Source organism: Macaca fascicularis, chromosome 2, assembly GCF_037993035.2.
Source record: "Macaca fascicularis isolate 582-1 chromosome 2, T2T-MFA8v1.1".
NCBI lineage: Eukaryota > Metazoa > Chordata > Mammalia > Primates > Cercopithecidae > Macaca > Macaca fascicularis.
Genome location: NC_088376.1, coordinates 101,284,882 through 101,305,459, shown reverse-complemented (window position 1 = coordinate 101,305,459; position 20,578 = coordinate 101,284,882). Strand labels below are relative to the sequence as shown.

The following is a 20,578-nucleotide window of genomic DNA, read 5'->3' as shown; positions in this document are numbered from 1 at the left end:
AATGCACAATGCTGTGCATATTCTTTTGGCAGAAGCAGGAAAGCAGCCCATCCAAACACACCTTGCCATTCCTTGGCTCAAGCCCGCAGTCCAACATGAAGTCCATGTCTTTGCCCTCCAATCCATGCTCTTTCCACTGTACCTGTTCTAGCATCTTCTAGAGGTGAGCAACTTTTTTCTGTGGTAATCCATTGAAAGACAGTTTTAAAACACCTCCTCTCTGTCAGGCATGGTGCAAAGTGCTAAAGTTACCAAGATAAAACAGGTGTAGTCCCTGTCCTCAGAAGGCTTAATGGGAGACACATTAGAAAGCTGGAAGAAGTTGATTGCAATACAGACAGAATCACCAATGTAAATAATAGAGGTAAGCCGAATGGTCCACATAGGAAGGTTGGCTAGGTAGGGGGAGGGGCAGAGTGGTCTAGCAGAGCTGCACAGAAGAGGAGGTCCTCTTTCTGTTTCTGGAACATGATAAACCCATTTCCAATTGACAGTCCCATCACATATTTACCTAGTTTACTCCTTGCTTCATACAGGTTTGTGATCAAAGGTTATCTGCTCAGAGAAACCATCTGTGTAAAATAACTTCTATCACATTCTTTATTCTCTTTTCTTCTTTTATTTTTCTTCACTGAACTCAATTAATTGCATTCTCTGCCTTCACACACATTACTAGATGAATTGTCCATTCTTCTACTTATAGCTAACACTGTGTGCTTGATGTCACCCCTCTTGCCTCTTCCTCAAGGACATCTGACCAGCATTGCTCTCCTCCTTCCCTATATTATTATTTTTCCTACTGTTCCCATGAGCATGCAAACTTCATCTTTGCATTATCTTTATGTAAATCCTGGACATATAAAACAAGCATAAGAAACTCTGGAAGTTGGAGACAATGAGGCAGACTGGCTAGAAATCTCAGGACCCAAGGCAGGACATGGCAGTGAGTCCTCTGGCTTTTTCATTTTGCTTCATATATCCTGGCTCAGAGTGGAAAAAGCTAAAAATCCAAAAACACCTATGGGCACAGACAAAACAAAATATTTTTAAGCCCAATAAAAGACTTTTGTCTCCAGCCAAAGGAACAGTAAAGGGGCAGCCTAGCAAGACAGAAAACTTTTAGACAACTGCTCTACTCCAGCCAAATACCACAGAAAACACAGAGGTCTCACCCCAACTCATGCCAGCAAATGCAGGGTGGGGACTCCACACTTTGACCTTCCTGCAGCTATAACAAGCCCTCCCCTCCAACTCCCACCCTGTATGGTGTTAGTAGAGACACCATGAGGCCCTGAACTTTCACTCATGCCAGGCAATAATGAGACACCCCTCCAACTCTCCACTGCGGTAACATTAGAGGAGGCCTGCTGACGAGTCAGGACTTTTACCACTGCTTAGTGATAATGAAGGCCACGTGGAGAGTAGTAACAAAGCACCCCTACCCCTTTCAGCCAAGGAGGTATCAGTGGAGGCCTAGTGGACCAGAACTCCCATTCCCACCCAACAGTAGTAAGGAGTTTCCCTCCTCAGATGTAAACAAAGGCCAAGTGGAGAACCTGGACTTCTACCTTCACCTGCAGTAATGAGGCAGCAGCACCCCTCCCCCTACTGGACTGGTGTCAAAAAAAGCCAGCTAAAATAGCAAGTTGAAATAAGACCAGAGTCTCATAATATAGTAGCCAAAATATACAGATTTCAATAGAAAATCATTCATTATACCAAGAACCAGGAAAATCTCGAATTGAATTTTAAAAGACTACCAACAGATGATAGCACTGAGATGTCAAAAATGTTAGAATTATCTGACAAAGATTTCAGAACAACCATCACAAAGATTCTTCAACAGCAATTACAAACATGCTCAAAACAAATGAAAAAATGGAAGGTCTTAGTAAGAAAATACAAAGTTTCATCAGATAGATAATAGATATTAAAAAGAACTAAAGGGAAATTTTAGAACTAAAAAATGTAATAACCAAAATTTTAAAACTCAGTGGATGGGCTCAACAGCAGAATGGAGGGGACAAAGGAAAGAATCAGTGAACTTGAAGATAGAACAACAGAGAGAAAATAGACTAGAAAAAAATAATAAACAGAATCTCAAGGATATCAGGATTATAATTAGAGAACCTGCATTAATGTCATTGGCACCCTGGAAGGAAAGGAAAAAAAAGGCAAGCCTGAAAAAGTACTCAAAGAAATAATGGTTGAAAACTTCTCAAATTTTGCAAAAGACATAACTCTACAGATTCAAGAAGCTAAGTAAAGCTGAAATCTAAAATTTCAGCAAAATTCACCCCTGAATATATAATAGTAAAACTTCTGAAAACTAAAACGAAGAGAACATCTCAAAAGCAGCAAAAGAGAAATCACAATATACATGCAAGGGAAAATAATCCAAATAACAGTGGATTTCTCATCATAAACCAGAAAGGCCTGAAGGAAGTTCTTTCAGCATTTTTCAAGTGCTTTTTTCAGTTCTTTCAAGTGCAGAGAAAAACAGAAACTCTCATATCTAGAATCCTATATCCATTGAAAGTATCCTTCAGAAATGAAGGAGAAATCAAGACATTCTCAAATAAGGGTAACCTAAGGGAATATACTGCCTACAGACTTGCCTTGAAGAATGACTAAAGGAAGTTCTCTAAACAGAAAAGAAACAATAAAAGAAGAATTTTGGAATGTCCGGATGGAAGAAAGAATATAGCAGGAAAAATATGGGTGAAAATAATACATTTTCCTTATCCTCTCAAGTTTTTAAAACTATGTTTGATAATTGAAGCGAAATTATGACACTGTCTCATGTGATTCCACATGTATATAAAATAAATATTTAAGAAAATTAAATTATAAGTGAGGGAAGGCAAAAAGATGTAAAGGGAGCAAGGTCTCTATATTTCATTCAAACTCGTAAAATGTCAACATCAGTAGATTGTGATGGTAGATATATTTAAGGTAACACCTAAAGCAATCACTGAAAAATACTATACAAAAAATAAGCTCAAAAACATTATGGATAAATCAAAACTGCTCTCTGAAAAATGTTCAAGTAACCCATAGGAGACAGCAAAAGAAAACAGATAAAGAAGAAAAGAAAAACAGAAGATAAAATAGCAGACTTAAGTCCTGATATATGTATAATTGCCTCAAATGTGATGGTCTAAATACATGAATTAAAATATAAAGCTTGGCAGAAGACATTTGAAAACGTAACCAAATTATAAGCTCTCTACAAAAACCTCACCTTAAATATAACCTAAATCTCATGCCTTACACAAACTTAAAATGATCACAAACCTAATTGTAAAATGTAAAACTATAAAACTTCTAGGGAAAAAAAAAACATAAAAATAAATAAATAAATAAATAAAAGGAAAAAGCCTAGTAAAATATCTTCATGACTAGAACTAGGCAAAGAGACTCGACATCAAAATTACAACCCATAAAATTAAAAAATTGATAAACTTGACATTACCAAAGTTAAAACATGTTTTCCACGCAAAAGACTCTTTTAGGAGGATAAAAAGACAAGTTACAGAGCGAGAAAATATTTGCAAACCATATATCCAGCAAAAGAGTAATATCAAGAATATATTTCTTAAAACTCTCAAAACTAAACAGTTAAAAAAGCAAACAATCCAATTAGAAAATGGGTAAAAGACATGAAGAAATATTTCACCGAAGAGATGTATAGAAGGCAAATAAGCACATGAAAAAATATTCTACATCGTTAGCCATTAGGAACATGCAAATTAAAACCATAGTGAGGTACCACAATAACTAAAAAACTATAACTAAAACTATCTAAACTATAAACTAAAAAACTATCAATAACTTAAAAAATATAGTGACATCACCAATGCTGGCGAGGATGTAGAGAAACTAGGTCATTGATACGTTACTGATGCTGCAGACACTCTGGAAAACAGTTTGCAGGTTCTTTAAAACTGAACCTGCAACTACCATATGGTTCAGTAATTGTACTTCAGGAAATTTGTCCCAGAGAAATGAAAGCTCGTGTTCACACAAGAAAACCTGTACACAAATACTTACAGCAGCTTTGTTTATAATAACCCAAAACTAAAAATGACTCAGATATTCTTCAACAAATGAATGGTCAAACTGCGGTATGTCAGCACCATGGAATACTGTTCATAAATAAAAAGAAATGAACTATTGATACATGGAGCAACCTGGATGAATCTCCAGAGAATTATGCTGAGTTTTTGTTTTTGTTTTTGTTTTTGTTTTGTTTTGTTTTGTTTTGAGACGGAGTCTCGCTCTGTCGCCCAGCCTGGAGTGCAGTGGCCGGATCTTGGCTCACTGCAAGCTCCGCCTCCCGGGTTTACGCCATTCTCCTGCCTCAGCCTCTCCAGTAACTGGGACTACAGGCGCCCGCCACCTCGCCCGGCTAGTTTTTTGTATTTTTTAGTAGAGACGGGGTTTCACCGTGTTAGCCAGGATGGTCTCCATCTCCTGACCCCGTGATCGGCCCGTCTCGGCCTCCCAAAGGGCTGGGATTACAGGCTTGAGCCACTGCGCCCGGCCTATGCTGAGTTTTTTTACAGCCATCCCAAATGGTACATACTCTATGATTCTATTTATATAATATTCTTGAAATGACAAAATTATAGACATGAGTAAGAGGTTAGCAGTTGTTGGGGATTAGGGAGGGGGGTGTGTCTCTTAAAGGGCAATGTGAGAGATCCTTGCAGTGGTGAAAATGTTTTGTATTTTGACACTGTCAATGTCAATATCCTGGTTGTGGTATTGTGCCATAGTTTACAAGGTGTTACAATTTGGGAAAACAGGGTAAAAGGAACATGGAATGTCTTCGTGTTATTTCTCACAGTTGAATGTGAATCCACTATTACTCACAAGTAAACACTTTAATCCAAATAAAAACTTTAATTAAAAATAATAAAAAAGAAAACTTACACAAAAAATTATAAAGAATTAACTTTTAAAATGCCTCTCAACACCACTTCCCCTTTTATACCACAGCTCAATTTCTCTGTTCTCCTTCACACAGCAAGTCTTTTTTTTTTTTTTTTTTTTTTTTGAGACAGAGTCTCGCTCTGCCGCCCAGGCTGGAGTGCAGTGGCCGGATCTCAGCTCACTGCAAGCTCCGCCTCCCGGGTTCACGCCATTCTCCTGCCTCAGCCTCCCGAGTAGCTGGGACTACAGGCGCCCGCCACCTCGCCCGGCTAGTTTTTTTGTATTTTTTAGTAGAGACGGGGTTTCACTGTGTCAGCCAGGATGGTCTCGATCTCCTGACCTCGTGATCCGCCCGTCTCGGCCTCCCAAAGTGCTGGGATTACAGGCTTGAGCCACCGCGCCCGGCCTCACAGCAAGTCTTTAAAAAATGAGTTTTCTTCTCTGCTTACTGACTCCAATTCCTCTCCTTCCAGTCTTTCTTAAATGTGCTCCAATCAAACTTTTGTCCACTTTGTTTCACCGTAATAGCTCTGGCCAAAGTCACCTCTGGCCAAGGTCATTTATAACATTGCTAACTTGTATAGTCAATCCTATTTCTCATCTTTCTTGAGTTATAAACAGCATTTTACACATTTGGCACAATTAGTCAATTCCCTCTTCCTCCTCTTTTGGTTTTCATCTTACTTTGCTGGATCTCTTTCTCAGTCTTCCTTTCTGGTTCATCTCCCCACCTCTTAATGTTTTAGCATCTCAAGACTCACTTCTTTATCCTTCCATTGTTCTGTCTATATTTGCTCCCTACATGCTCAGCCAGGCTCATGGATTTAAATATAATCCATTTCTGATGACCCTGAAATTTATATTTCCCACCTGGGCACCTTCCTGAACTATAGATTGCACATCAAGTGGTTTCCCTAACATCTTCCTCTAGTTGTGTGTTAATAAATGTCTGAAAGTTATGTAAGTCTGACCTACTGACTTCCACCCAAAACATCTCCTTCTCAGTGTTCCCTCTTGGCTTACGGCATTTTGATATATTTAGTTGCCCAGATGTATAATCTTGGATCATCCTGGACTCCTCTCCAACTCCTTACATTTAATCCATCTGCAAATCTTGTCCACTCTACCATCAAAATATGTCAAGAATCCAATACTATATCATGACCCTTAGCCAAGAGTAATTGAAAGCCACAAAGGATTTGGTGTGAACCCAGTGGGCCTCCTTCCTCCTTGTGGGTAACTGGACTTCCATCCTCCTGGACATGGGTCTGTCTGAATCACAGGCAGATTCTCTTCTGGATTGCCTGTCATCCAACTCCTCCTCCCCTTGCTCCTCATTCCCCTCGACAGGCCCCGGTGTGTGATGTTTCCCTCCCTGTTCCATGTGTTCTCCTTGTTCAGCTCCCACTTATAAGTGGGAATATGCGGTGTTTCGTTTTCTGTTCCAACTATGCAGCAAAGGGTCCTGTCTTCTCAAAGAAATGTACTCAGCTGCTAGAACTAAATCTAGAGCTGCCTGTGATTGTTTTTGCTACAACTTGGGGAGATCTGGTCTGTGAATGAAGGTGATTTAGAAGAAAGCAGGGCAAAGGAATGAAGAGATAATTTTCTGATGACAGTGTTGGAATTTCTGGATCAAGCTGCATCTGAAGCCAGATAAAACCCTGAACTTTTCAATTATGTGAGCCATTAACTCCTTCCTGTCCTTACAGTATGAATTTAGTTTCTGTATCTTGCAACCAAGAATCCTGACTAATCCACTCCCTCCCCACCTCTATGTCCAGGAACTTAGTCCCCTTCTTCTTTGTATGGCATTTTCAGTAACTGATAAAACCAGGGTGCTTGTCTTGGGCCATCAACACACAGACCTTCTCAACATGTGTGGCAGCTGGAAAATCTTAACATCAAAGGTCCAGGTTGTATAGATTTGGTGTCTCTTTCCAAAATCCACATGCTGTTATTTCTTAAACTCAACAAACGTTTTTTAAAGCCTGCTATGTGCTTCTCTTGGGGCTGGGAATATAACTGTAAACAAAATAGACAAAGCTCCTGCCTTTGTGGCACTTATGTCCTAATAGGGGAAGCTGGTAATAAGCATAAGAAGAAACTTATGTAATGTAATACAAGTAGATCAGATATTTATCAGGTGCCAGTCTACCAGTCTAGTGGAAATATTTCTGTACCTCTGCCCTAAGGCCTGAGTGCCCCCTAGCTTCCTTGCCCCTTTCCAGGAACACCACCACCCTGATCTCTTTATGATCCAGTAACTACAGGCTTCATGCTCAGCCCAGCAGGGGTCTGTAGAATCCCTACCTTGTTTCGCACCCTATAGTTCTCTACCCTATTGGATGGACTGTTAAGTATTTTGACTATCACACCTGCTGAGATGATAAGTGCTATGGAAAAGAAAAATGGAACAAGGCAGTAGGGTCAGAACTACAATTTTAAATAGAATGGTCAGAGTCAATTAGTTGAGAAAGTGGCATTTGAATAAAGAGCTGGAAGAAGGAAGGGCATGAGCCATGCAGTTATAAGGGAGGAAAGCAGTCCAGTTAGTGGGATAGCAAAGAGAGAGAGTACAGGAATAGGAGATGAGACCAGGAGGTAGTGATGAGGGTTCTGGATCCTGTGGGGCCTTGTAGGACATTAGGAGGACTTGGAAATTACTCTTCTAAAGGAAAGGAGAGCTCTTGGAGGATGCTCAGGAGAGGCAAGATATGATCCAAATTGTATAGCTACAGACAACTTTAATGAGATAGAATTTATATTCCATACAATACACTCATTTACAAAGTATAATATCATGCTTAATTGTACATTCTCAGAATTGTGCCACCATCACAACAGTGATTTTTCCTTTATTATTTTACTTTAGGTTCTGGGATGTATGTGCAGAACATGTAGGTTTGTTACATAGGTATACATATGCCATGGTGGTTTGCTGCACCTCTCAACCTGTCATCTAGGTTTTAGGCCCTGCTTGCATTAGGTGTTTGTCCTAATACTCCTCCTCCCCTTGCTCCTCATCCCCCCTGCAACAGGCCCCGGTGTGTGATGTTTCCCTCCCTGTTCCATGTGTTCTCATTGTTCAGCTCCCACTTATAAGTGGGAATATGGGGTGTTTCCTTTTCTGTTCCTGTGTTAGTTTGCTGATAATGATGGTTTCCAGCTTCATCCATGTCCTTGCGAAGGACATGAACTCATTCTTTTCTATGGTTGCATAGTATTCCATGGTGTATATGTGTCACATTTGCTTTATCCAGTCTATCATTGATAGGCATTTGGATTGGTTCCAAGTCTTTGCTATTGTGAACAGTGCTGTAATAAACATACGTGTGCATGTATCTTCATAGTAGAACGATTTATAATCCTTTGGGTATATACCCAGTAATGGGATTGCTGGGTCAAATGGTATTTCTGGTTCTAGATCCTTGAGGAATCACCACACTGTCTTCCACAATGGTTGAATTAATTTATACTCCCACCAATAGTGTAAAAGCATTCCTATTTCTCCACAGCCTTGGCATCATCATCACAGTGAATTTTTAAATATTTTCGTCACTTCAAAAAGAAACACCCTACCCCTTAGCCAGCACTTCACAGTATTCTCATCAACCCCTTCCCCCTGCTAGGTCTAAGTAACTAGGAGTCTACTTTCTGTTTGTTTCTATATATTTGCCTATTCTCGACATTTCCTACAAATGGAGTCATATAATATGTGATCTTCTGCGACTGTCTGCTTTCACTTGGAATAGTGTTTTCAAGGTTTATCCGTGTTGTAGTATGTATTAGTACTGCATTCCTTTTTATGGCCAAATAACATTTCATTGTATGAATATACTACATCTATCTATGTATCAGTTAATGGACTTTTGGGCTTTTATGAATGCTGTTATGATCATTTATGTAAAAATCTTTGAGTGGAAGCACATTTTCATTTCTCTTGTGTATACACGTAGGAGTGAATTGGTGGATCAAACAGTAACTATGTGTAAATTTTGCTGAACTGTCACTGTTTTCCAAAGTGGCTAAACCATTTTACACTTCTACCAGCAGTACTTGAAGGTTCTTTCTCCACATCCTTGCTAACACTTATCTGATTATTTTTACTGTAGTCCTCATGGTGGGTGTGAAGTATTATTTCACAGTGGTTTTGGTTTACATTTTCCTGATGACTACTGATGTTGAGCATCTTTTTACGTGCTTAGGGATCACTTGCATGTCTTAGGAGAAATGGCTATTCAGATCCTTTGCCCAATAATTGGGTTGTGTATCCTTTTAAAATTGAGTTGTGTGTGGTCTTTATATCTTCTAGATTTACAAATCTTTTCTCCCATTCTATCAGTTGTCTTTTTGCTTTCTTGGTAGTATCCTTTGAAACACAAAAGTTTTTAATTTTTATGAACTCCAATTTTTTTTTCTTTTATTGCTTGTGCCTTTGGTGTCATATCTAAGAATCCATTGCCAAATTCAAGGTCATGAAAACTTATACCAATATTTTCTTTTAAGAATTTATAATTCTGGCTCTTACATTTTGGTTTTTGATGCACTTTGGTTTAATCTTTATACACAATGTAAGAGTCCAATTTCATCCTTTTGTATGAGGCTATACAGTTATCCCAACACCATTTGTTGAAAAGACTCATTTTTCCCCATCAAATAGTCTTGACTTCCTTGTCAAAATTCACCTAACTATAGATAAATGGGGTTATTTCTGAACTCTGAATTCTGTTTTATTAGTCTGTGTATCTATCCTTAAGTAAGTACCACATTGTCTTGATTATTGTTTTGCAATTAGGAAGTATGAGTCCTAATTTTTTCTTCTTTTTTATGATTGTTTTTGGCTTTTCAGGGTTCCTTGAGTTTCCATATAATTTTTAGGATCAGCTTGTCAATTTCTATTAAAAAGCCAGCTGGGATACTGATAAGAACTGCATTGAATCTATAGATCAATTTGGGGAATATTGCTATTTCAATGCTTAATATTTATTAACTATTTGAGACAATATTTATTTTCTTCTGATTATGAACATGGGATGTCTTCCCATTTATTTGTTTTCTTTAATTTCTCTCAAGACTGTTTTGTAGTTTTTAGAGTATGAGTTTTGCACTTCTTTTGTTAACCTTATTCCTAAGTGTTTTATTCTAGTTGATGCTACTATAAATATTGTTTCCTTAATTTCATTTCTGGATTGTTCATTGCAAAGGTATAGAAATTGATTGTTACATATTGACTGCATGTCCTACAACCTTGTTAAACGCATTAATGAATTCTGATAGTTTCTCAGTGGATTTAGTGGATACACATCATCATATAATCTGTAAATAGAGGTAGTTTTACTTCTTCCTTTCCAACATGAAAGCCTTTTATTTCATTTCCATTTTCTTGCCTAATCTGTACATTAGCAAACAGCTGCCTTGTTGAGCATACACCAAATCCGGGTGAGAGTGCAGCAGGAATCCAAGTGAGAACGGATTGCGCCTTGCACCAGGGCAGCAGCAGAAAAAGGGTCACAAAACGGTTCGGATGTTTCTCTTTTGTTCTTCTCTCCTTTATTATTTTTTACTATCTTGATGGTTTTTTGTTGTTGTTGTTGTTTTGTTTTGTTTTTAACCTCAACCAACAACAAAGCCAACATTTACTTTCTTAAAATCCTCCTGTGGTTAAATTCTTAGTAAGCAGTTCCACATGAAGGAAGCAGGCACCAGACTGGAGGCTAGAAAAGCACAAACCCTACATGTCCTGTCTATGTAACAACAGATCTAACAAGGCAGGTCTGGTTGGAGGGAAGGTCTATTTTTACGAGACAGGGGAAAAGAGAAGTGTCCATCACCAGGGCTGAGAAATGCTGCAACTCTCAGCAATCAGCTAAAGATATCCCAGGCCAGGAACTCTGCACCCAGACTGAAGGGGCCTCAGTGCTCTGTGCATGCAGGATAATTCAAGCTTCTCCAGTGAGCAGCCATCCCAAGCTACTGGATCCTTCACTTTAGGGACACTAGCTTAACCAGCGTTCCTCAAGAACTTCCTTCTCCCTGAAGGTGGCAACACAGGAAAACTCCCCATCAGTCCCTCTTATCCATACACTTCAAGCCAGATGTGATATTTCTCCCTCCTGGCAAGCAGGACCCTAGAGTTCTAATCTAGGCTGGGCCTAGGGTGAGTCAAGGAAACCCCTAGGGCACTTGCATGACCCTGAGGGTGAGGGCTTCCTTATATTTTGCATCTTAGATGTTTCTCTTGCCTCACTGGATGGCCAGCCCTGGTTCTAATCCCAGATCTGCTGTTGACAGGCCATGTACATGAGGACAAGTCTCTTGTTCTCTCTGGGCCTCAGTTTACTCATCTGAGAAATTGAAGTGCTGAAGTTAGATCAGTGTTTCCCAGTAACTGATCCACGAACCCAAAATTATCCTTAATGTTCAGATTCACAGAACCTTTACCAAATGTCCTCACTTCTGAAAATCCAAAAACTTCTCTATATGAACCAAATGTACGACTATAGAATGTGGCAGATGGAGTCAGGGTCCTCCACAGGACTCATTCCTCCCTAGAGAAACTGCACCATCTTCTCTACAGCCCTGTCAGGGCTGTCCCAGCCACTATTGTAACATCACTAACTGCCCTGACCAAAAGTAATTAGACTAGAGGTAGAACCCAAACCCAAGATTAACCAATCTATAGACTGGACAGAGACAAGCAGGTTATTGCTCTCACAGTTTGGGCATTTCAGACTCTGTAGCCGATAATGGTGGGCAGTTCAGCGGTCAGGTCAGACTCAAGGCGGATGGGCACAGAGACCCATGTGCAGGCAAAGAAGCTGATTAAAAGAAGGAAGATGCAGACGGATGCAGTGATGAGTAAGTCTTGTGGCCTATGAAAGTTGAGAAATTACTTTGCTCTTGAGAGAGGGAGAACGTCCCCAGCTCCTGACTTTCCCATCCTATGCCAACACGAGGCAGGAAGGCCCAAAAGCAATAAGCAACCAAGTACCTAGATTATAGTCTCCAAATATCATTCTCAACTTTAGCACTTCTTGCAGAAATAAGTAATTCCAAGGCCAAGGCAGGGAAATTGCAAGATGAACCTGAAACATTTTCTTGTGCCAGCAAGTAAAGAATTACTCAAAGAATAATGGGACATGTCTATAGCTCATGGGTACAAATGTCAAAGGTTATCATCTAGCCAAATCTGGAATGATTTGATATTAAAATAAATACTGATGATAATGGATTAAATCTGCTGAATCAAATAGGAATCCATGAGCCTACATCCATAAAAATAAGTAGAGGATTGACTATGAGTAATTTTTTTAAAAAGGAAAAAAGTAAGTGGAGGAAAAGGGAAATGTCTTCCTTATAGTAGCACAGCAGCTAATATATATCATAGGAATGATGATAATAGATAAACCACCATTTACAACCACCATAACAGTGGTTAATTCAGGCAAAAGTAATCAATAACTACTAAATCGAGTTAGTGGAGATTTAATGGGATACTGGATATTGGCATAGTTTGAGAATATCTTCCCACAAAATGTTCATCAATTACAAATAGAAAAATGATGAGTTAATGTGGAGAAACCTGACACAAATTGACCAGGTGCTAAAGATGGCCATCCCCAGTGTGGGGACGAGCCCACATTGTATGCCCCCTCGTGTGACGCAGTGAGAAGATGACAACCTCCCTTCCATATAGCACTCCCAGAACATACGTGTGAACCCCGGAAACACTGGTGGAACCAGGCTGAGCTTCGGCACTCCCAGAGCACAAATGTGAATCCAGTCCTGAGGAAACATTGGTGGAACCAGGCTGAGCTTCGTCCTGCAGACTGAAAAGTCTGCACTCTTTCAAACTATTGAGATCATGAAAAACAGGGAGAGACCAAGGAATTATTCCAGATTGAAGGAGACTAAAGAGACTTGAGTATGAAGTGCAAAGTGTGATCCTGGCCTGGACAGGAAAGAGACATTGTTAGGACAGCTGGCAAAATATGAATACATTCTTTGGATTAGATGTTAGTGTTAGAGCTGATTTTTTACTTCTTGATTGGAAGAGTTGTATGGTGGTTATGTAGAAGAGGGTCCTTGGTTTGGAAAGATGCACACTGAAGATTTTGGGAATTTGGTGCATCATGTTGCAAATGTATTTTGTAATGTATGTATTTATATGTCTTTATTTTATATATTTTTATCTTATGTAATATATAACTATATCATATGCACATTACTTATGAATATATCATTAGTATCGCAAGACAGAGCTTCTATAATTTTGTCTTTCAGGCTTACCATTGACTTTTTTCATTTTAACAAATATTTCTAATTTCCTAGAATTCTTTCTTGCAAGTTTTTCCATAGTAATCTATTTTTGTTTCACAAACAGAAGATATTCTTGATACTCCATTCAATTTTGGACCTTGCCAATTGAACATTCCACAGTACTGCAATATCAGCCTGATCAAAATTGAACTTCCCATCTTTTCCTACAAGCCTGTGGACCCTATAGTCTTGTGGGCCACTGAAAGCAATAGCTTTCTTTCTAAGTTGGGTAGGGAGCCATTGAAGGGTTTTGAACAGAGAAGTGACATAATAAAATTTGCGTTTTAAAAGAATCACCCTAGCTGTATTGAAAATGGACCGTAAGAGGCAACAGAAGAAGAGAAGATTCCAGTTATAAGTAGGATGGCAAATAATCCTGGTTTGTGCAGGGCTGAGGGATTTCCTGAGACTGGACTTTCAGTGCAAAAACTGTGAAAGTACCAGGCAAACTGAGACAAGCTGGCTACTCTAGTTAGGAGACTATTTCAGAAGGTTCTGGTGTGAAATGATGATAGGTTGGACCAGCTAAATGGAGATGATTATGAGATGTCAGATTCTGGATATATAATGGGTATGTTTTATATAATACATAATGCATGGGATGTGTCATGTGAGGAAAAGAGAAGATTCCTGTGTTCTCAGATTGAGCACTAGGAGACCTCAATTAGCATTTACTGAGGGATGAGGGGGACTGTGGAAGAAGCCATGTTGGAGGTGAGGGGTAGGTCAAGAGCTCAATTTTGGACTTTCTAAGCATGAGATGCCTATGATCCAAAAGGAGATGTTACAAGGCAGTGAAATACATGAGCCTTGAGATCAGAGGAAAGAAGTCAGGATTGTAAATATTATATATAGATGGACTTTAAAAAGAAATTCGTGAAGTGTAGATAAAGAAGAGAAGAGCTCAAGAACTGAGTCCTGGAGATCCCAATATTAGAAGGGCGGACAATAGTGGGAGAACCACCAATAGAGAGTGAGAAGGAGCTGCCAGTGAGCTCAGAGGCAAACCAGGAGAGTGCAGGGGTCCTGGAAGCCAAGTAAAGACGGTGCTTCAATGTAGGTGGCATGATTCCCTGCATCCAGTAGAATCTGGGGCCTGCAAATTGACCTTTGGGTTTAGTTATAAGGAGCTCATTGTTGAACTTGACAAGATTTGTTTGGGTAGAGTGGTGAGGACAAAATCTTGATTAAGGGAGAATGGGGGTGGGCGCTGTGGCTCATGCGTGTAATCTCAGCACTCTGGGAGGCCAAGGCGGGCAGATTACTTGAGGTCAGGAGTTCAAGACCAGCCTGGCCAACATGGCGAAACTCTGTCTCTACTAAAAATACAAAAATTAACTGAGCGTGGTGGCACGTGCCTGTAGTCCCAACTACTTAGGAGGCTGAGGGAAGAGAATCTCTTGAACCCGGGGGGCAGAGATTGCAGTGAGCCAAGGTCACGCCACTGCACTCCAGCCTGGGTGACAGTGGGTGACAGAGTGAGACTCGGCCTCAAAAAAAAAAAAAAAAAGAGAAAGAGAATGGGAGATGAAAGGCAGTAGCTGGAGGGAGAAGTGGAAATGCTCTTTGTGAAAAATAACAGCATATTTGCAGATGGGAATAATACAGTAGAGAGGGGAGAAATGATGATTCAGGAGAGAAGGCAGAGAATGGTAAAGCCATGTCCTTAAGAGGCAGAGAGAGGATAGGATCTAAGGCTTCAGGGAAGGAGCCAGCCTGACCTAAGAGTAGAGACAATTACTGCACACTAATAGGAAGGAAGACAAGGCATGTGAGTACTGTGTCAGGAAACTGGCTGGATCTGGCAATGGGAGCTCATGAAAATTCTCTTCTGACACTTCCAATTCTCAAGAAAGTAAGGAGCAAGGTAATCAGCTGAGGTGGGATGGGGAGGCTGCACTGGAGGTCTGAAAGAGGTAAGCTATAAAGTCATCACCTAGGGAAGTGGATGGAATGGGGAAAAGAAGGACAGTTGCTGAGCAGCACTCTGAGCTACTTGAGGTTTCAGTGGTCATGGATTCAGAGAGAGAGACTAGTCAGCACTTTACAACTTTCAGTTCCCTGAATGCTATCTGGGTTTCTTTTTTTTTTCCTGTTTGTTCATCTTAGTCCTTCTCAATTTTACTGTTGGTTTTGCAGAAATGTCTGGTGGTCCATGGTGGCCCATTTATATTTGAAGTAAAGGGCTAGGTTAATTCAGGTAGGTGACTGAAGACACTCAAAGTTCCCCTCCCCAGTTACTAAATAGGCTGAATGAAAAAAAGACCTACAACTAGACATGTCATGGTCAAGTTTCAGAACACCAAAAATGAAGAGGCAATCTAAAGTCTTCAGGTACACACACAAAAATGATAACAGCAGTAAAATTGTCACTTGCAAAAATAAAAATAATAAGGTATCAGAATGCCATCAGCAATCCTAGGGGCTAGAAGATAAAAAGCAAGCCTTCAAAATTCTAGAATTCTAGACCTAGCTCAATCACCAATACAGCAAAATGGTAGAATAAACATACCTTTCATCGTACTTATGATGTGTTCCAACAAAATAAGGAAATCAAAGAAAGACAAGGGCAGGAAAGAGTGAATCCATCTCAGAAGAGCAATGAAGGGAAAGCTCAGGATGAAGGTTTACCTTTCATCACTCTTAGTTGCACGCCTTTCCTCAGGTTCAAATGTCTTTACGTTGTGCATTTATCACTTTCACAACTGTTTCTTTTGAAATAGAGTCTTGCTCTGTCACCCAGGCTGGAGTGCGGTGGCGCAATCTCTGCTCACTGCAACCTCCACCTCCCGCATTCAAGTGATTCTCATCCCTCAGCCACCTGAAATAGCTGGGATTACATGCACCACCAAGTCTGGCTAATTTTTGTGTTTTTAGTAGAGGCGAGGTTTCACCATGTTGGCCAGGCTGGTCTCGAACTCCTGATCTCAAGTGATCCTCCCACCTCAACCTCCCAAAGTGCTGGGATTACAGGAGTGAGCCACTGCGCCCAGCCTAACAACTATTTTTGTTTAAATAACTTCACTTTTTACCTCTCAGATCGTCAAAATTCTGGACACTGTAACTTCTCCCCTCATATGACTCAAAGTGTTGGAAAAATATATAAGCGTAATTCCTTACTAATTTTTCACATCAAACCTCTTTCTTTTTCGTATTATCAGAAATATTTAGATTTAACTATTTATAACTGGTTTCATTGTTATCAATAGTTACATAAAATGCCTCTTCATATAAAAATGCCTCTTCACATAAAAATGCCTCTTTATTACAGAAGCTGTCTTCATTTTAATTTATTTTTAATTTATTTTATTTGAATTTAGTTTTCTTTTGGCTGAATCCTTTCAGCCATATTACCCTTTCCAGAAAAAGTTCCTGGGCAATATACTTTCCAAAATGTCTTTCTGTGACTTGTACACATTGATAATACACGAATGGGCATAATTTCTAGGGTTACACATTTTCTCCACAAACTCTAAGACAATGCTCAATTGGCTTCTATTATTTAATTAAAAGAGGGTATGTATCCTTGGCTGTTTAGTAGAATTCTGTTTAGCAAATGCACACACCAGGAAGTAAACATGATCCCCAGTACTGAATTCCATGAGCTACACATTCTATCTGAGCACTACTCTTGTTTTCTCTTCTTTAAAAATATATGGTTGCTTTATTTATTTAGAAGTGGATAACATTAAACATGGAAGCTTTCCATTTGTGGCACTGAATGATGGCCTACACAGAGGATCCTTCAAAAGCTGCAATCAAGTACCCACCCATCTAACACAAACCCAATTGAGATCTTCTGGTTCATTTGCTTGAAATTTCTTTTTGATTCCATCCTTAGAGTTTGTGTAGATCATTTTACTTTTCAGAGGTGGTAGTTCTGGTGCCCACAAAAACAAACAAACAAACAATACTCTTCTGAATTTCTTTGTTTCAAAGCTTGCATCATATAAAGCACAGCAGCAATCTTTTTCAGGAAGCATTCCCACAAAGTGCTTGAAAGGACCGGTTATGGTTACTCCAGCTGAGATCTCTTTGCCCTCTTCTACAATGATGCACTTTTTGTCTGCACTGAGACAAAAAATGACAGTCTTCTTTCTTTGCTTGATTTCTTCTGGTGTGGAGCATTTATGAACTTTCATGTCATGAAAAATGTGACATACTTCATCAGCAACTTGCGTTCCTGGGTCCATCTTTACTGCTGTGGTCACAGGGACACAGGGGAGGCCACCGGCGGGCACAAGTCTGTGGAGTGTTCTTTTCACAGCTGCAGACCAACACACCGCACTGCTCTTAACTAGAAACGTCTGAACACCGAATATTAAACAATAAAGCCTAAACCCTGGCCACATCCCGACTCTAATCCTAGACCAAACAAAACACTAAAACTCACCTTAATCTTCAGCCCCTTGCCCTAACCTCAATGTTAACCTAAACCTTAATCCTGATGCTAGAATTTTAAAGCATGAGTATTTGGTCTATGCGTAAAGTGGTTTATCTAAGGCAGTGAGTAAAGAAGGCATCTCCTTCCACTCCCCTTTGCTCACTCTGCCCCAGGCCACAGCCCCTGGCCAGTCCCCTCATTTTCTTCTGGTCTTTACTCACACATCACCTTCTGCAAAGAGTTTAAGCCAATTGTGCAGTTAGAGAGAACAGTCCCCACAAGAGACCACCCTCGCTTCTGACACCAACCGCAATTTGGGGTGCACAACCACCCAAAACCACCCTCAGGTTACATAACTTGCTAGCAGGGCTCACAGAACTCACAGAAAGCTGTTGTATTCATAGTTGTGTTTTATTACAGGGAAGCCATACAGATTAAAATCTGCCAAGGGGAGGGATGAGATCAGCCAAGGCAGAGTCCAGGAGAGTCTGTCTAAATATAACGCTTCCATTTGTTCTCTGTGATGTCATGGGCACCGCTTATCACCAGCGGGCATAAAATCCACTTTACCTATTTGTGCATTGCCTCTCTCTCCCATAGGAATGTGAGCTTCATGACGGCAGGGAATTTGGTCAGCTTTACTCACTGCTGTGTTACTTCTAGAACTACACCATCCAATATTGTAGCTACTAGCCACGTGTGGGTAGTGAGCACTTGAAAAATGGCTGTCCCACCTCAAAATACACCATAAGTGTAAAATATACACGGAATTTTAAGGGTTTAGTATTAAAAGAAAAATGTAAAATAACTCACTGATAATTTATTATACTGGTTATATGTTAAAATATTTGGTAGATATTAGGTTATATAAAATATATTACTAAAATGTATTTCTCTTTTTTAATAAACTTAAATTGTGATCTGCAATGTGTGTGTGTGTATGTGTCTGTGTGTATCAGGCAGCACTGATCTAAAAGAAATGTCAGTAAACTTTTTCTGTAAAGGATCAAGTAGTAAATATCTTAGGCTTTGGGGCTGTATGGCCTCTACTCAACTCTGTTGTTGTAACACAAAAGCAGCCATAGAAAAGACTTAAACAAATAAGTGTTGCTGTGTTCCAATAAAACTTTATCTACAAAAGCAGTCCCACAATTTAGCTTATGGTCTAGAACATTGATCCATAGTCAATATTCAATAAACACTTGTTGAGCAAATGGCAAGAGAGAAGGCTTATAGCTGCAGCACATAAGCCAGGAGGAGAATGGTAAGATACTTCTGAAGGTAATCAGTGGCCAGAGTGTGTAGCATCTGTTACCCACAGATTTCATTTTAAGCCACTGGAGGAATTTAAGGAGGATAGTGGTAAAATCTAATGTAACTTCTATTAAAGTTCACTGTGATAGATGCTACAGTTTGGCACTCAGACATGCTACTCTCCCACCCCTTTCAGAACTCATCCTGAAGGTTGGCAGCCAAAAGCTCTCAGGTGAGTCCCTCTCCAAGGGTTGCTCATGGTTGAAGAGCGCTGCCTTGTTCAAAGTAGCACTCCTGGTCGGGCGTGGTGGCTCATGCCTGTAATCCAAGCACTTTGGGAGGCCAAGGTGGGCGGATCACCTGAGGTCAAGAGTTGGAGACCAGCCTGGCCAATATGGAGAAACTCCGTCTCTACTAAATATACAAAAAATTAGCCAGGCATGGTGGTGTGTGCCTGTAATCCCAGCTACTTGGGAGGCTGAGGCAGGAAAATCGATTGAACCCAGGAAGCGGAGGTTGCATTGAGTGGAGATTGCGCCACTGCACTCCAGCCTAGGTGACAGAGCAAGACTCCGTCTCTAGAAAAAAACAAAAACAAACAAACACAAAAAAAGTAGCACTCCTTTCTTAAAATTAACCCACATTCAATGACTCACTAATGTATGGCATAAAAGTCTGGCCTTCTTGCACCCTGTGCAGACAGTTCCAAAGCACTGCTCCAGCTCCAGAGCTCCCTCTGGGATTGCGAGCAGTGACCTTGGTTGTGGCTGCATGGCATTTCCACAGTCCACCTCACCCCCCACGGGAGTCCATCTGCTTCCATCCCTCTCCCACAGGTGTTGATCTCATGAGCACTCCCCAAAAACCTGCCTGCATGCAAATCTGCATCTCTGAGTCAGAATCCAGAGAACCTGACCTGCAACAGCTTGTACCAGCAGTGGTCCAAGAAAGCAATGCTGATTGTAGGTAAAGTACAAGTAGCCCCAGCAAACTGAGGTAGTGCAATTGTCAAAGCTGTCGTGCATGGTGAACTAGGATGGCATATGGAGGGAAGGAATGCCCTGGTGGGTGGAATGTACCAGGCCTGTGTGAACTATCAAGTAGTCATCATAAAGACAATGGAATTGGATGGCCATTGCCTGGGAGCTACTAAAGCACTGGAGAAAGTGTCAGATGTGAAAGCCAGAGGGCCTCCTAGGCAGCATATCGAGAGACGCAAATACTGCATCCAGGGAGCAGAAAAGGCTGGGTGGTCAGGGTAAACAAGGAGACCTGTATGCAGGCCATTGCAACAGCCTAGGCAAGGAATGTAGCTGGCTCGGCCCTGAATGCTAACAGCAGCACTGGGGAAAAGTGGTCAGATCCTGGCTACATTTTGAAGATGAAGCCAACATAATTTGCTATGGCATTTGTATTGGTTTCCATTGCTATTGTAACACAGGATGCAAAGTTACTGGTTTAAAACAACATAAATTTATTCCTTTACCATTTTGGAGGTAGGAAATCTGAAAATAGTCTTATGGGGCTAAAAGGGAGTAGCAGTACTAGTTCCTTCTCGAGGCTCTGAGGGGAGAATTCCTCCAACTGCTCTAGCTTCTAGAGGCCACCTGCATTCCTTAGCATGTGCCCACTTTCTCCATTTTCAAAGCACATCTCTCCAACCCTGCTTTGATCCTCACA

At 40.4% G+C, this 20,578-nt stretch overlaps 1 protein-coding gene and 1 long non-coding RNA gene across 4 annotated transcripts in view; both read right to left on the bottom strand.

Moving 5' to 3' along the window:
* The window catches only part of LOC123571844 (uncharacterized), a 41,804-nt gene extending 25,856 nt beyond the window's left edge, over positions 1–15,948 (bottom strand). The window contains exons 1-2 of one of the 3 annotated variants that reach the window (XR_012430996.1): positions 15,773–15,948; positions 12,654–12,794 (exon numbers count right to left, since the gene is read on the bottom strand). This is a non-coding gene — a long non-coding RNA (uncharacterized lncRNA). The remainder of the gene's footprint in view (positions 1–12,653; positions 12,795–15,772) is intronic. The other 2 variants (XR_006696127.2, XR_012430997.1) reach the window with 2 other exon arrangements.
* Positions 15,949–17,017: 1,069 nt separating this feature from the next.
* Positions 17,018–17,537, bottom strand: LOC107128858 (destrin). Its single transcript, XM_045385260.2, has one exon. The coding sequence runs from the start codon at positions 17,451–17,453 to the stop codon at positions 17,019–17,021; it is 435 nt and encodes a 144-aa protein (XP_045241195.2). The 5' UTR covers positions 17,454–17,537; the 3' UTR covers position 17,018.
* Positions 17,538–20,578: the final 3,041 nt, after the last annotated feature.